The sequence below is a fragment of the Siniperca chuatsi genome, linkage group LG15 (genome assembly GCF_020085105.1).
Source record: "Siniperca chuatsi isolate FFG_IHB_CAS linkage group LG15, ASM2008510v1, whole genome shotgun sequence".
In the NCBI taxonomy this organism is placed as follows: domain Eukaryota; kingdom Metazoa; phylum Chordata; class Actinopteri; order Centrarchiformes; family Sinipercidae; genus Siniperca; species Siniperca chuatsi.
Window position 1 is genome coordinate 20,830,553 of NC_058056.1, and position 17,570 is coordinate 20,848,122.

The following is a 17,570-nucleotide window of genomic DNA, read 5'->3' on the forward strand; positions in this document are numbered from 1 at the left end:
GTCTGAATACAGCCAATACTGTATAGTCTCCACAGCTTACATGAGATTTAGACTCACTTTCAGAGTGACACAGCAAAGGAGGAAAAGTCTGAAGCTGAGGTGAAGGATGTCTTTGGTCTATAGTGGCTCCCCTTAAAAAAAGCCAACCGGAGACTATCCACCTGTTTACATATGCACGCCTCAGACAGATGTTGAATAATTCATCCACAGAGGCGGACAACATGCAGCTGTATTTGGGTTATGGGGGTGCATGGGTTCTCTCCCTGCCTGAATTCATGCAGCCCAAATTATAGGCATTACTTTGCAGGCAGAGCAGGGCAAAGCAAAACTAGGACACTTTGCATAAAGGATCCAACCGAGAGGCACAATAAGATGTGAAAGACGGAGCTGCAGAAAGGTTCGGTTTAAAATTGTAACAAGGGCCTATTAGGATTGGGAACGGTGGGACTAGTCAGTCGGTTTGATTTTGGAAAACTGTCTTTTGTAGGAACCTGCAAGAGTTTGTATGCTGCAGAAAATCCGTTTTCTGTTAAGTCTGTTGATTGTATTTCTCTCAATCCATTCTGCTAACGCGTTGTTACCCTTGTAAAGAATGCAAATTAACTAATTTTCTTCAATCAATTCCCATCTTGTTGAGAGTGGATTGATCCTCACTGGAGCTCATTATGCTCAAGTTATCGACACATGTTAGAAAAATCATGGAGCACTTTATGGAAATAATGTAGTTACTATATCTCCCTCCATTGGCGCTGAGACGAAATCCCTAAAATGGATGTGTTTTTGCAGAGGAGTCTGCACACACACACACACACACACACACACACACACATACGCAGGACAAAGGCAGCAGGGGTGGCAGCGCTCTGTCAGACAGAGCTATCTGGAGGTTTATGGCTCACAGGTTTTAGACTCGGTGCTGCCTTCGCTTGCCCTTTAGGCCTAATGGACACTGATGGAAAATGACTCCACTGTTCCAGCGATCCATCAGACGCCCTCTTTCTCTTTCTCTGAGCCCATCCATCAGGCCGCAGCTTTCAAACAGATAGTGAACTTTATGGGCACTTTACATGCCCAGTTGCGATTCAAATAAATCGCCTTCAGTCAAACAGTTGGTTGTAGTGGTGATTAATAACAAGCCTAACTAATAAACAATGACAAAGACAATAAGCTAATTTTCACTTTTTCTCTGGGAAACTACAATATATCATCTCAAGTCATCTATTTGCACCTACATTCCTAATTCATGTCATACTAAAAGGGCCAGTTAACTTTCTCAAATAAATAAATGTGTTTATTTGACTTGTGGGTTTCCTCTATACATCTCCGGTTGTGTATCACCGGGACGCAGTGAGTCAGCCAGCCCCGAGTCCCCAGAGGGAGCGCGGCACGGCACGGCACGGCTACAGACCCCGCCCGCTCAGAAAGAAAAGCGAGCGCGAGACGGAGAGGGAGAGGGGGTGGGGGTTACTTAGACCGAATCAGGGTGCCGGTGAGTGTTGTTGCCGCCATAGGTGGAGGTTGCATTGGGAGTATGTTCGGATTAAAGCTTTGATCATCAACGGCTCCCTGCTGCGCCGGTCAGCGTGACGCACAGGAAGTGAGGGCGCACCGCGACTGGAGTCACATTGGATTAGAGCCAGTGACAGCGGAGGGATCACCAAGTTGAGATGCTGTAAGAGCTTGTGGTGTGTGTGAGGAGGATGCTCCCGTCTCGCAGTTGTTATTGTATGATAAGTTTGGACTGAAAATAACGGAAAGAAGCGTGCTCATCTGTCTGGGATGTATTTATTTGAACTGCAATAAGAGAAAAAGGTCAAGTGGACGCAGTTTTAGGCTGTGGAGAGATTTGCGGTGTGAGAGGAGCGGAACAAAGCGTGCGCCAGGCTGAAAACCCGACACCAATCTGGATAAACAAATATGACAGCAAATTTTGACGTTGTCTTGCGTCTGCTAATGAGCAACGATATCGCCGATAGAATTGCAAACCTCGGGTGAATTCTGGAGTGTAATTAATTGTGATTTTTGGAGAAAGAGGGGATCTATTCCAGGTGGCGAATCTACCTCCCTCCGCGCGTAATGGGAGAAAAGTTTCGGACCTTGCAGAGGAGACGCACTCGCAGCATCCCGCCGACGACTCGCTTATAAATAACATGTTTATCCTGCTGTTCCGTCCGCGGCTGACGAAGTTTGAAAGTGAATTTCAACCATTCAGTATGACTTGAAACAGCCTTGGGGTTATCGGAACTCGCATCAAACTAGTTAACGATCCATGTACCGCCGACTTGTCCAAAGACGCGCAGACGGACATTAATGATCTAGAGAGGATTTCTGCAGCAGCAGCAGCGCAGTGAAAGCCTGATCCCAGTGTGAGAGAGAGAGAGAGAGATCCCCCCTGGATGTCTATGATGTTGTGCCAGCTCGGGCAGAGGTGTGTGATGGAGGTGGTGGTGCTGACCATCCTGACCTGGGTGTCCGTGTGGGCAGAGGAGAAGATCATATTTGACAGACACGCTGTCTACTGGAACAGCTCCAACCCCAAGTAAGTTTTAGTACGAGTTAGGGTAAGGGTTAAGGTTAGGCACTTAGTTGTGATGGTTAAGGTTAAGGGGCTAGGGAAAGCATTATGTCAATGACTGTCCCCCACGGGGATAGTGAAACAAACGTGTGTGTGTGTTGGAAACATTGTTTATCTACCTCCCTGGCATGTATGGCTCTCAAAATAATGCCATTTAAATAAAAACATTTCCAGCATGCAGACAGAGCCTTGAAATCTAAAAGAAACTACACACTTCCATTATTTTTGCCAAATGCTGTCTGACCACATCACTCTTTTTTCCCATGTTATCCTCCTTCCTGTTTCAGCAGTGTTTTAGCTGAATATTGTAATATTGATGTATTTTGCAATGAGCAAGTAAGACATGCACACAGGCGCAAGTGGAAGTGTGTGTGCACATACACTGGATATTTTGTTGTGTGGCACAGAGAGCTCCTTTTGTCTTAGACAATGAGGGCATCCTGCCTCCTCTTCTCATCAATGTCTAGAGATTTACTCCCTCTCTCTCTCTCTCACACACACACACACACACACACACACACACACACACACACACACACACACACACACACACACACAAAGCCTTTACCTTTCTTTCTGCCAGTTTCAGCCACTTGTGCCAGTAAACACAAGCGCACATTATTTCTCTGTCAACTGTGCAAAAAACACATCCATTAATAAATAAACAAACACAACGGAAAAAATAAACACACATGTGCACAAGGCTGCACGCACACAACACACACGCACACACACGCTCGCATGCGGTTGCCTCCTTATTGACATGGGGCTGAGCACACTGGGCCGTCTGTCTAATGGTTTGTGACAACCTGGCCAGCCTCTCTCTCTCTCTCTCTCTCTCTCTCTCTTTTCGCCCCTTCCTCTTCTTCTCTCTCTCCTCCCCTCTTTTTTTACCATCCCTCTCTCTCTCCCAGGTAGATAAATAAACAGTGAAGTGCTCCCTCTCGCTCACTCACAGCTGAATTAGTCCAAACTAACAGCCCTGTCTCTCTTTGCATCAACACACACACACACACACACACACACACACACACACACACAGAGCTAACAGGCCTGTCTCTGACTGCATCACTTTTCCACAGAAGCTTCTCAAATATTTAACAGGCAAGGGGGAACATTTTCTCCCTTTCTCGCTGTCTCCCTCTCTCTTTCTTTTCGTCTCTCTGTGCTCCTTCTTTCTCACCACACACACACACACAAACACCTACACATTGCAGACGTCACAGGGTAAATTTAAGCTATATGGACGGTTGCTGGGGGCGCTGTTATTCCGTCAGGGTCGTACAGACAAGTTGAAGCAGAAAGGGGGCACATCAAAAATGCATTGCTACTAAAGCAATGAATCTAAGCTCTGGAGCCCTGGCGAGGTTGGTTCCCCCTGTTAGACCCTGGCACTGTCATTGCTCATGCTGCGCCTTTTTCTGCACACACACAACTCTGTCCCGCTGCACTTGTGAGGACCTTCCACTGACAACATTCATTCCTCAACTTCAATCTAAAGCTAATTCTCTTTCTAAACTTTGAGGATTACAGCAAGTGTTTTGAGAAACCAGCCCGTTGGCAAAAAGAGATGAGGAGGCAGACGCCTAAATCATCCCAGCTCATGTAATATTTACAAGATAAATTTGGTTTATTGCAACTTTGGTTTTATTTACAAAGTTTTGGTGATAATAGTAAGATTGTATTCACAAAGTTACTTGCTGTTATCTGTGAATGCTGTGAAATTGCTAAGAGGAAGTCAAATGGGGCCAGAAATACGAGGAAATGATGGTGATGGTATTCCCCAAATTGCACTGGTGGAGGAAGTAGCATCCAGTACCAATACAACAATATAAAATTACTCCATCACAAACAAGAGTCAAGTATTCAAATTTTACCAAAGTAAAAGCACAGAAGTACTATCAGCAAAATGTACTGAAAGTATCTAAAGTAAAAGTACTCCTGCTGCAGATGGCCCTGTGACTCATACATTATTATATTACATATGACATGATTAGATTCTAAATAGTGATGCATCAATGTGTAAGCAGCATTTTACTGTTGTGGCTGGTCGAGGTAGAGCTAGATTGAACTACTTTATATACAGTTTAGTCCAGTGGCTCACAAGATGAATCTGAGCGGTCGTGAGATGATTAATCAGGTAGGAAAGAGGAAAAAACAAAGATATCCAGCGCAGCTTTCTATTCATTTTTTGGACTGTTCTCTAATCTTTGCTTTTTTGTGAAACAATGGATAACTTGACCTCTTTGGTCCTCAAGCAGTTATTTAAATGAAACTATTTGAGAGTTTTTAGTAGGGAAATCAACAATTTATCATCTGACAAGGGGCCCCAAACTAAACACTACTTTTTGTAAAGGATAACAAGCTGAAAAGTTTGGAAACAGGTTTAAGTTAGATTTACCTTGTATTTTATAAGCGTATCTGATCATTTTATGTAAAATCTTAATTTGAAAAGTAACTGTAGCTGTTAGATAAATGTAATGGAGTAAAAAAATACAATATTTTCCTCTGCAATGGAGTGGAGTTGAAAAAAAAGTAGCATCAAATGGAAACACTCAACTAAAGCACTTAATTAAATGTACACAATTATTTTCCACCACTGCTAAACTGTCCATCATAAAATATTATAATAAATGCTAACAAAATGGCCAAAGTGCCAAAGCTACAAAAATAAGAACCAAGTTGTAATAAACTGGATTTATCTTTTAAAAGCTAAGGTAAATTGATGCACCTGAGATTACATAATAAAGTATAATTACAATTTTTACAAAATGAGTATAGATATTTTACTAGCAATTTAAAACTGTCTCAATGATCTGAATGTACCTGTGTTGGTTTCCCTCACATTTAACTTTTGCCCTCCTAACTCCTGATTGGACTATTCGATCACATGTCCGAGAGAAACCAGGAAATGTTGTGATGGAAGCGTGGGGATCAGTAAATACTGCTGAAAAGATATGTCTTCATCTAGCTAAGGTAGGAGTGACCCTAACACTATGCTTTGAACCCAGACCTCACATTAATGCTATAGTATGAACTATGATATGCTGAGTGGTGCTTGACGACTAGTATTCTGGAGGAGAAATTTCATACAAAATAGAGCATAAAGTGAACTTTCTCAGTGCCCTTTTTTTGTGTGTTGTCTTCCATGACACATTTGATGTAGGCAAATATCGCACAGATGAAGTTCAATTCCAGCACAAATATTTCTAAAAGGTCACCTATTAATACACTGGATGGTGATTTGGGCACTGGTGAGAAGCTCAGAAGAGACTATGAAAGAATAATGCATCACATCCAAGTCTGCAGCTATTGTCTGAGGCAGTGAAATGACACAAATGGCTGGGAAAATGAACAGCTGTGTGTCCTAATTGATCACACAACATCAAGCACACAGCTTGTATTGAGCTATCAGGATGTGTTGTCTCTTCTTGTGTTCATCAAAAGTTTGCTCCAAACCAAAACAACTTGAGAAGGACATTCTCTACAAGGTCACAAGTACTGACTTAATATTTATAGAATTGATAATCACTCACTGTTTTGTGCTGCTAGCATAAACTTCATGTGTTGCCACAAGAAGGGAAGTGACAAGTCACAACTCAATGGAGGAATATGTGGCAACTTTCCTGAAATAGTGCCAATGACAATGCTGGCTACATCAGCAACATTGCATTCTTTCTTCTGTTCCAACTTTCTCTTACAGTCAAAACATGTTGCACCTCACTGTTTGGTGATGATTTTGATGTTTGATGTTTTAGCGCCCTTTCAGCACATTGTTTTGGTTTTATGGCCCGCAACTTTACTGTTTTGGTTCACTCTCACCACTCTCATCAGTGTAGTTTTCAGCAAAAAAAGCTCTAAAATCAGTCTGTATGCTACCTCCTCACTACCAAATGGCAGAGACAAAATTGGCAACTAGCTGGTGAACATAGTGCAGCATTTAGCAGCTAACGAGCCAGGTATGTCCCTCGGGAGTGGCTGAGACTAAAAACAGGAGAGATTGACATTTGCCAGGTGGCCAGAAACATGATTCCAAATGAATGCTAAAGGTTGCTGCATATCTGCTGGATGTGTAAATGGGCTAATGTTTGCTAACAAATTAGCTGTGTCAATTTAAAAAGTGGTTATAATGAGCAGCCAAAATTACTTTACAGCAGGCATGTTAGCTGTAAAAACCTGTGCCATGCTTGTTGCCAGGTATCATACATCCACCTCTTCACCAGTAAATTAAAAAAAAACACGTGGCTCTATATTTATCTAGCCAAGTAGATAGTTTTGGTTTTATATGCTTAGACCACTGAAGAATGACACTTGAAAATATCCACAGCAACATGTCTTGGATGTCCCTGTTACTCAGAAATATATATAAACCTTTTCTGGAACTACCCTCTAACTGAGAAGTTGTCCCCAAGTTAACTTACATTTTTCAATCTTTTGAGCACCCCAAATGAAATTGAAGACGGTAGAAGTTTCAAAAACAGGTATCACAAGATCTCGGCATAAAAAGCTAAAAAAATATGTGTATGACGTGACACCACTAGGGGTAGGTGGAAAATTGTTTTATGTAATTTGGATTAACTGACCCTTTAAGAATTGCCATTTCCCTGTGGATATGGACACGGTTGCTCCATATTTCCCAATACAGGTGACATTTTTCAATTGCTTCAATTAATGTTTGTCTACTTCCTCTCTGACTACCTAATTCTTGCTTGCTCTACTTTTCTCTCCTGTGCTTTTCTGGGATTAATCACCATCCACACTGACGTTTTAATTGTTTTTACCTGCTAATTAATTGTGCTGCCGGTTTGTTAGCCAGGTCTGTTTAGGAGTGCCTTGATCTCAATGAGACTAACCTGGATAAGTCAAGATAAATAAAATGAGTCAAACAAATGTTCCTACTTGAGAGAGGAGGCATATTACAAATTGGCCAAACCCTTTATATTGAGGGCTCTGGCTCTCAGCAGGCCTATCTCTTTCAAGGTCTTGCTGGATAATAGAAAATGTATGAGATAATCCAATTCAAACAGCTCTGGCCACTTTTGGTCACGGCGGGGAGCAGCACTCACACACACTCAGTGTTGTCCATCCTCCTGTTGTGATGAGATACGTGGTGCTGCACAGTAACAAAGTGCCATAACACACATTATCACAACAATACTGCAACACAAGAACAGGATCTGGAAATCTCCCAGACCCACATAAAGGGATTTATGCCACATGCAGGAAGGAATATAGGAGGAACACACACATGCACACACACATTTATGGACATACACACCAGTGGTTGCTAGATTTAGGTCACAAACACACACACACACACATAATCACATACAACCAGAATGGCTGTCCATTGAATGCAAGGTTAGGCAGCCTCCATTTTTCTATTTACTGTCTCTCTCTCACACACACAGTCAGTGGAAGCTAGATATGGGACACATGCACACACTCATATGCACATACTCCCAGATTGGCTCTCTATTGAGGAAAAACCCATCCTTTTTACTCTTGCTGGCTGGCACAAAAGCATGCATGTGCACACACACACTGAGCCCCCTTCTGGCTCCCAGGCCCATATTATAAAGCTTGCAGGTGAGGGGCTTTGTTCACCCCAAGCAGCTAATGTGCTCAGAGCAATGGGCTCTCCTAAAGACACACACACACACACACACACTGGCTCAATGGTCCAGAAGGAGCACCTTATCTAATCCCATGGTTTATCCTTCAAAAGACTTTCTTTTCCTTTTCTTCTTTGTTCCTCCTCTCTCCTCTCTCTCTTCATCTCTGTGGCTTTGAGGAACTCCATGTCAGTGAGAAGCACTGATGGTTGACGACACACTCATTCTATGGGACAGAATCTATCTCCTTGGAGACACACACACACACATGCACCGACACAGCCTTTGAGGAAGTCTTATGCGCGGAGCACCCACACACTCATACATATATTGCACGCAGAAAGTTTCATATGCACGCACACGTACGAGTCCTTGCACACACACACACATACACACACACACTGTCTTTCCGTCGTGTCCCCTGTGGCGCTCAGCGATATGTGTTGTCACAAGCACTTCCTCAGCCCTACCACACACATACAGACACACACACACACAGATTTGCATCCAATTTACATGTAGACTTGTAGTCACCCCCGCTCCGTTACTGACAGTTTGTCAGACTCAAACCTGCCCCTGGGTTAAATCCATCTTCCACTGCCGCCACCACCACCCACTCCACCTCTCTTTCTCTCCATCCTTTCTTCCTCTCTGTCTTTGTGTCTCCCTATCAAGCTCTCATCTTTCACTCTCTCTTACCTCCTCTCTCTTGTATCACAACTTCTCTCCTGCCCCTCCCTCTCTCGTCCATTGGGATGTGGTTAGCATGTTTTTTTCTTGTACAGGACTCTGCACTGTACACCCTGCCTCAGGCAACCTCTTTCTGTACATACACACATAAAGCTGCAGTACATCAGATTATGTGTTGTTGCTATGACCTACATGATTGGACAGTGTTATGTTTGTTTAAAATGTCTGTACTGCTGTGGTTCATATTGGGAGAAACTAGTCTCAAGAGTTAACTGTGGATTCCAGAGCCTCTCACATCAAGCTAAAAATGATACTTTGAGCAATTAAAGTCAGGGCTCCTACATCGCAAATTATTTCTCCCAGCTCAGCAGGAGAGATGGTTACATAACAAGATCTAGTGTAGCTGATCTTAGTCATCAGGAGATTCAATACAATGATTGGCAGGAGGAGGCCATCTAAATATTCAGGGGCATTAGAGTGGAACAGTTTGTCTGCTGATATTAAATGCTCTGCCAATTTCTTTAGTTACAGTATGAAGTCAAAACGTGGTTGTTTGTTACTTCTGTGATTCTTGACCACAGAGATGTTGTTTTGTATTTATTTAATTATATCAGCCGAGACAGGAAGCACGCAGCATAATGATATGGATCTTCTGAAGAAGAGCTAAGGCACATCACATTTATACAGTGGAGAAAACAAGGCAACACTGGCATTTATGATGAAACACTTGCTACCTCCTAAATGTTAGATTGAAGAAGCCACACACACACGAAGGAAGGAAGTTACGCACACAAAAAGTTTTGATACTGCCACATTCTGCAAAGTCGGCAAAACCAACAATGACGATTTTTATAAAAACATATTTAATATGTTGCAAAACAGACTGTGTCTGAACACTGTCCCACCAAATAAGACCAAGTATTAACTGAGGACAGGCAGAGCAAATTTCCACCACAGTTTCACAGTTGGAAAGATTAATTAGTCGATAGACAGATAATTCATCGATAATTTACTAATTGTTTTATCAAACAAAAATACCAAACATTCATTGGTTCTGGGTTCTCAAATGTGAGAATTGGCTGCTTTTTACTGTTTTATATCATTATAAATAGAATATCTTTACACATATTGGTTTTTCAAACACAGGTGTAGCTGATTACACGAATGATGGCTACATTCCATGCAGGTGTTCCAGAGGTAGGCACACTGTGCATGCTGCCTCACTGAGCACAGCATCGTTAATGTGATTAATTACACCTTGCTTTGACAACGTGCTGTGACAAGCCCAAAATATTTGCTGTGAAAAAGACCTTGTTTGGAGATGTCAACTTGAGTTCTAAGTAAGAGTGATGGGCCTTTTTAGTACTATTTTTTTCATTTTATTTAATTTCATCCATTAAGAAAAATATAATCCGCAGATTATGTATTAGTTGCAGACTTTATTGTGTTATCCTTGACAAACTAGCTAAGCTTTAAATCTTGCCTTTTATTGTCAACCACCCTAAAATAAACTAAACGCTGTCACAGCCATGCTTCTTATTCAGGGTATCTTCATTGTTCTATTTGAGAAATGAAATGTATACTTTAAAAGCACATAAATTACAAACTAAGTGTTGTGTACAAAGGAAAGTGAAGTCATGCAAAAGAAAGCGTTGAATTCCGGCACACTGTCTGCACTAAATTTGTTACGTTGGGCATGGGAAAATTAAATTTGATGCCAGGCAAAGGTCCATATCTTAAATGTTGTATTTCTAATGAACATAGTGGTGACAAAGCACGAGAAAAGCACATAGATTATACAAAAATCTAATTGCATATAACATGTATTGTAAAATGATTGAAGAAAAATTTGATTTGTCAACTGTTTATGTATTCTGTAACGTTTTGGTAACAATACCTTGACTTTCATTCAATTTCTACCATGTATGACACTTGATCTTCACCTCTTCATGACAAGCACTGCCAGTCGTGTCATACAGTGAAATCAATGTCAGATTAAGAAATATCTCCAGCCCCATGATTTTAATTCTCTGTGGCAGCAATATCTTGCCTTCACTTTAGGATTAAGGATTTGATTCTTTCTGTTATTAAGGTAGTGGCTTAGAATCCTAATCCTTGTCTTAGAAATTATTTCTTTTTCAAACTAAGTTTACAAAAAAAAAATGTCTTCCTGCACAGCGAATGAAACCAGACCTCTCCCATGCATTTTTCAGATAGGTGCCCTTTTTCAGATTTTCAATCCTGCCCTGAGAGTGTCTGTGCATGCTGCAAAATATCATCATCATTTGATCTGCCCATAGAGTAATGATGTGTTTAGTGTCAGCAGCATGGTACTGAATCTGTAATGTGATATGAAATGTTTACTTAACTTCCCCCCACGTTTGATTGTTCATGCAGAGGAGCAGGTTTAAAGAATTACGCTGCGGTGTTGCAGCTTCTGTTGCTACCTTCCACTAATGAGGTGTGTTGATGGTAATGACTATGGCAGTGATGGTGATGATGATGTAAGTGCTCCGAAACAACCTGGGGAGATCCCAGGAGTTGTTGTTTTAATGAAGAGAGAGACAAACTGTTCAAGCCAGGAGATAGAGAAAGTCAATGAGCCGGCGGTTTTAAGAAGAGACAGAGAGGCCAACAGACGGGATGAAAGAATGAAAGCATGAATAAGAGAGGGCAAAATAGGGAGATACTAGCCCAGAATATGAAAGATGCCAGACTGCACTCAATACATAGCAAACAATAGGCATTGTCATTCCTGCTCCATCCTTGTTTCTGCTCCCTTCTAATACTTTTCCTCAGGTCCCGGCTGGATGTGCAGATTGTGTTAGCCGAGCGAAAGAATAGGACTCTTTCAGTTCTGTCTGCCTGATGCTCTGATGGGACCCCGGCTGCTCAGTCTTCATATAGACCAGCTGGAGACTGATAATAACACATACACTAGTGTCTGGCTACGCCTTGGACTGGCCCTGAGAGACAAAAAAGACAAAAATATGAAAGGGAAATAGAGAGATCTACTTGAAGGATTAGGGACACTCAGAGCATGAATATGAAAAAGGACAAAAAGTTGGGTGAATAACGAGTCAAGGCCACTCTTTTTTTACAAAGAAAAACACGATGAGAGTTTGTGGTGGAGGAAAGAGAATCAAAGCAAAGGAAGGGAGATGCAGACGAAAGAGAAATTAAGTGGAAAAGAGAGGAAAAGTGGTGGAAATCGGAGTTGGTGAGAAAGATTACTTCTGGGAGTATGAAGGCAGACATACAGCAGCGTAGTTGGAGAGAAAGGAACTATAAGCACATGGTTGGATGGTCCCAGCAGGTGAATGTTGAGGGGCTGGTATTACAGGGGAAACACTGGCCTTTAGCATAGAGCCTCGCCCAATGTTAAAGATGCCCTCTGGCGCACAGCAACTTTTAGAATGAGAAAGTTGGCATTTAAAATACAGGAAGTGAAGATGTCGGGATAAGGTGAAGGATAGATGTGCTGCTCATGCGGATGCTTCCCCTCCCCGTTTTCCACTTGGCATCATTGCAGATGAGACTAAACTCAATGAAGTGCTGACCCCGGTAACTTTCACGCTGATAATCGCCTAGATGTTTTTTTGTTTTTGTTTTTACAAAAACAATTTGGCAACCAAGTTCACCCTAAAAATCTCCTTGTCAGACTACACAATAGCATCACGAGACTCTTGGCTTGCGTTTATATGTGTGTGTGTGTGCGTGCGCTATGTGCATGTGTTGGAGCAGTAATGAAAAAACGTTTTTTCATCTTCATCCAAAAAAAAAAAAATCCTTGGTAGATTTTCAAACAGTGGGAGTGGAAAGTCAAACAAAAGAAGGAGCGAGTGCATCATTTGCATTGTAATTCATCAGACAAGGCTGGGAGAAATCGTCTAATTCCCATCCAGCTATGGACGCCCCGCTACCTTGGTTTCATCCAGAATGGGGGCACTGTAAACAAACCCCTTATTTTACACTATGCTAATGTAACAAAATACGGCAGAACCAACAGATGTTGCAGCATTCTCGTGATTTTTTCGCTACTTAATTCTGCTCGGTGCTGAGGCTGCTAACTAACTCAGCCCTCTGATTCCTATACGACTCTTCGAGGTGTCCATATGTATGCCACCTTCTGGTTCAGTGTGTGTGTAATTTTGTCTGAGCTGCAATATTCCCTCTGACCTGCAGAATAATCCTCACCTCAGGTATAATCCTGAGCTAATTCTAAGCAAGACTCTGAGGGCTTTATATTAGAAATCGGGCCTCTAATCTGATGTGCCTGCAGACAGAGACGATAAGAGGAGGTGATGATGACTGTGGTGATGATATTGATCATTCTGATATGATGGAGATGATAGTGATGGCACTAGTAATGATGGACATAGTAACATATGGATAAGGATGACAGCAGAGGTGTTAATGATAACAATGATGCTTGAATCTGTCATCACTGTCCACAACCCAGGCTGGAAACGTCTTCAATCTCAGCTCAGACACAGTAAACACATAAATTAAACGCCTGGTACATTACAGATGCAGGACAGGTACAGATCCATTCAATACAATGCAGTTGTAATAGTTCATCTGGTGTTGTCGAGGATGCTGAAAGCCTCAGGGACAAAAGACCTTTTACAAAGGTTGTTTTGGGCCATCTGTATTTTCAAAGCACCAGGCTGAGGGGAAGATCTCGAACTCATGTAGGGGCAACTATTTTCAGAACTTTTCTACACCTGAGTTGTACACTGCCTGTTTATTTTTCCCTATGGATTTATTAACAATGCTGTTTGATTTATTTCTGCTTTTAGAATTAAAATTTCCAAACCCAGTTAGTATTCTCTCCACCAGGCTGATAAACCTCTCTTGAATAACCCTCAGCATCCTAACAAACCAAAAAAGATATTTTGGGCATTTATTTACACAAATAAAATCAGTGTTGATCATGGCGATGATGCTAATGATGTTTATGAAAATGATGATGAGGATAATGAAAACAGTGGGGAACATAACAATAGTGATTAAAATTTTGATGAGGAAAATGAGGCTGGTGACAGTGATAATGACAGGTACTATGACGGCCATGTCAATGTTTTCATGTGATGTTGATTATATTAATGGTAATGATGATGATGTAATGATGATGGTGGTGGCAGTGGTGATCAGGAGGATCGATAGAATAGAAGTGTTTTGTCCAACTAGGGCAGGAAATGTGTCTTTGTCTCACCAATAAAGACAATTAATATAGCAGTAATATATACATAAGTGAATACAACTTATATATCTTTTTGTTTACCAGAGGTGTTTTAAATCGACATCTAGAATCAGAATCAGAAATACTCTATTGATCCCCGAGGGGAAACTCTTTTGCTACAGCAGCTCACTATCATGTCAGTGCACACAGGAATAGAAGTACTAAGCAAAAAATATAATACACTATAATACAGATCAGTACCAAGTGGGTATAAGTATAAAATAAGTGTGAAGTACAAAGTGGGTTTACCGGTTGATGATGATCGAACCACCGATTGGTGGACGACCCGCTCTACCACTAAGCCACAGCCGCCCCTTGAAGGTGCAAACTCAAAAGATTAAAAGCTAAAAATCATGAAAGTGATTATCATGGCATGATGATGATGATGATGATGATAACATTGGATAAAGACAATGGTGATGATGGCAGTGGTAATGGTGATGAGGTGGATAGAGAGGAAAATAAAATCATGGCATGATGATGATGATGGTGTTGTTGATAGTACCAATAACAATGATGACATCAATAGATTAGATAGAGATTATATTGATCATCGTGATTACACTCGTATGATGAAGATAATGATGATTAGGTCAATGGTGATGGAGATGATGATGATGAGAAGAATGAGGAAGATAGGAGAAAGTGATGAAGGTGATATGGTATGATGATGATAATATGATGATGTTAGCAATTATGTTGTTGATAGCAATACTAATGGTGATGACCTTGATGCTAATGAGGATATACTGATGATCATAACAATTGCACTGGTATGATGAAGATAATGATGTTGAGGATGATGATGAAGATTTTGGAGGTGTTAGTGACAGTAACAATAATGACAATGACCTTAATGCTAATATGTATATATTGATGATCATAATGATTTGACCACTAAGATAAAGATAATGATAAAGATGATGAGGATGGTGATGGCTTTGTTGTTGATAGTAACAATAATGATAACTTTCTTTTTAACAGAGATGACATTGATGTCATAGTGATTGCTCTGGTATGATGAAGATTTTGATGATGAGGATCATGATGATGGTGGTGATGAGGGGGATAGTCGTAAAAATGATTATTGAAAAGTGATCATGAAGATGATAATATTGATGATAATGGCAGCGATGTTGTTGAGAATAGAAGTTAAAAAATTAAAATAAGTGATTATCATGGCATAAAAATGATGATGACTTTGATGCTCTAAGAGATATATTTTGATGATCATAACAATTGCACTTGTATGATGAAGATAATGATGATGAGACTGATAAAGGTAAAAATGGTGAAAGTGGTTATTATGGTATTATGATGATGAAGATGATGATGTTGATCATGATGTTGTTGACAGTAACACTAATGATGATACTAATAAAGATGATATTGATGATAATAGTGATTACACTGGTATGATGAAGATAATGAGGATAACGATGACGATGCCAATGGTGAGGATGAGGAAGATGATAAAGTGGAAAATGATTAAATCCTGAACATAACTATCGAGGTATAATGATGAACAGTGATGGGGATGATGTTGATAGTAACAATAATGATGATGCTAGTAGAGATGATAGTAAGATGATGACAGCGTGAGAATGAGGAGGATGGAGGCGACGATGATGATGATGGTGGTGGTGGTGATGAGAAGGAGAGGGGGAAAGGATCCAAAATCCTGAAAGTGATTTTCAAGGGATGATGATGGCTATGTTGTTGACAATAACAAGCGTAATGACACAGATGCTAATATAGAGGATATTGTTGATAACAGTGATTGTACTGGTATGATGATGAATATGATGATGATGATGTCAAAAGACAGTGTGATTAGTAATGGGTTTGAAGATACTCTCAATGATGAAAGGACCATGATGAATCACCTCCTCTTTGCTGTTCTCTCCCCTCCTGTAGCCTAAAAAGAACCCCTAACCCCCCCCCCCCATCTCTCTCTCTCTCTCTCTCTCTCTCTCTCTCTTTGTGAGGAGAATCAGAGCACTCCATTAAGATGCCCGTTGCCTCTCTATGGAAAATGAAGAAATAGAGAGAGATGTGAGAACATTATTAGTTTTTTTGGGCAGTTCTGTCTTTTCTTCGAATGGAAATAGAAAATGAGGAGATTCTCCGCTGATGAGATTGCTCCATTCTTTGAGGCGTCACCTTAAACTCACTCACACAGCTGCAGAGAGGTGTTATGTCACAAATGAGGGAGAGATTTTTCATTTCTTCTTTTGTGCCCACCATTTTTTATATTTTACGTGCATGTATGTGTGTGCCTGCCTGCCAATTGTGTATGTGTGTGTCTGTGTGTGTGTGTGTGTGTGTGTGGACACATGTGTGCCTTTGTATTTCTTTGCTATTTCTATGTGTGTTTAGGTGTAGCTCTGGAGTGTGTAAGTGTGTTGGCTTCAGTAGAAAAAAAGATCCTTACACCAGTTTGAAGAGCCTAATCAAAGGCGGGCAAATTTTTCTCGCCTCTTGTGTAGTTCTGAAGCAACTGCTGGGCTCCTCTTCTCTCGGCTTCCCCCTTTTTGCTCCCTCCTCTCCCACCTCCTCTCATCCCTGATTACTGAAGGGGCTGCAGGAGGGCTGTGTTCTTCACCAGGCTTTGTGTTGACGTCCTTCATAGCTGTTGCACTAGAAGATGGTAATATGGAAGGTATCAGCCTCTAAATAAACAGAGCTTCTGCAGAAACTGCGACTGTCTGCATTTCTTATTTCCTACTGTGGATGCGTGGACACAAGTGGGTGACATGAAGCTCCCTGTGGCACCAATCATCCAAAGTCTGAGGTGAAGCCAGAGACAGAAAGGAAGGAAGGAAGGAAGAGATAGTAATGGATATATTTATAGTTTATGCAAGGTGGTGAATTATATTTGCCTAACAAGGAATATGGCTCTGAGGAGCTTGCTCGTTTTTTTGTGTTTTTTTTTAGATAAGGATGTGTTATGGAATAGGAAGAGAAAATAATTGGTCCAAATGAAATAAAGTTAGAAAAAAAAAGCTGTCAGCCATGTATCTTAATGAGATTAGTGTCTGAAGCAATTACTATGTGATTTGTTAAGGCAATGAACACACATTTTTTTAAACCAATCCCAAATTAAAACGGGGAAAAGAGGGATGGGGTGGACACAGAAGAGAAGGAAGAGTTGGAGGAAAAAATAAGGGAGATGAGGATGAAGAGAGGAGCGTGAGAGATGGAGAGAAAGAAAGAAAATTGACAGGAGGCGTGTATTGCTGTCTCTGGGTGCAGTGAGGAGTATAGGCTGTGGCATCCGCTAGTGGTGCTGCATACTCTCTGTTTGATCAAACACACTTCAAACACCCTCGCTGACTTCCTCTCGCACAGAGTTGGGAGACGAGCTGGCGCGCATGTTTTTCGCCTGCACGTGTGTGTGTGTTTGTGTGCGTGTGTGCATGTGTGCATGCGTGCACGGCTGCGT

The 17,570-nt window shown here is 41.2% G+C and overlaps 1 protein-coding gene across 2 annotated transcripts in view; it reads left to right on the forward strand.

Annotated features, from left to right (window-relative positions):
- The first annotated feature begins 1,323 nt into the window (after positions 1-1,323).
- efna2a (ephrin-A2a) overlaps positions 1,324-17,570 on the forward strand; it is a 73,416-nt gene continuing 57,169 nt past the window's right edge. The window contains exon 1 of one of the 2 annotated variants that reach the window (XM_044167796.1): positions 1,324-2,539. In XM_044167796.1, the coding sequence (XP_044023731.1) occupies positions 2,397-2,539 (143 nt within the window). In that variant the 5' untranslated portion in view covers positions 1,324-2,396. The remainder of the gene's footprint in view (positions 2,540-17,570) is intronic. The other variant, XM_044167795.1, reaches the window with a different exon arrangement.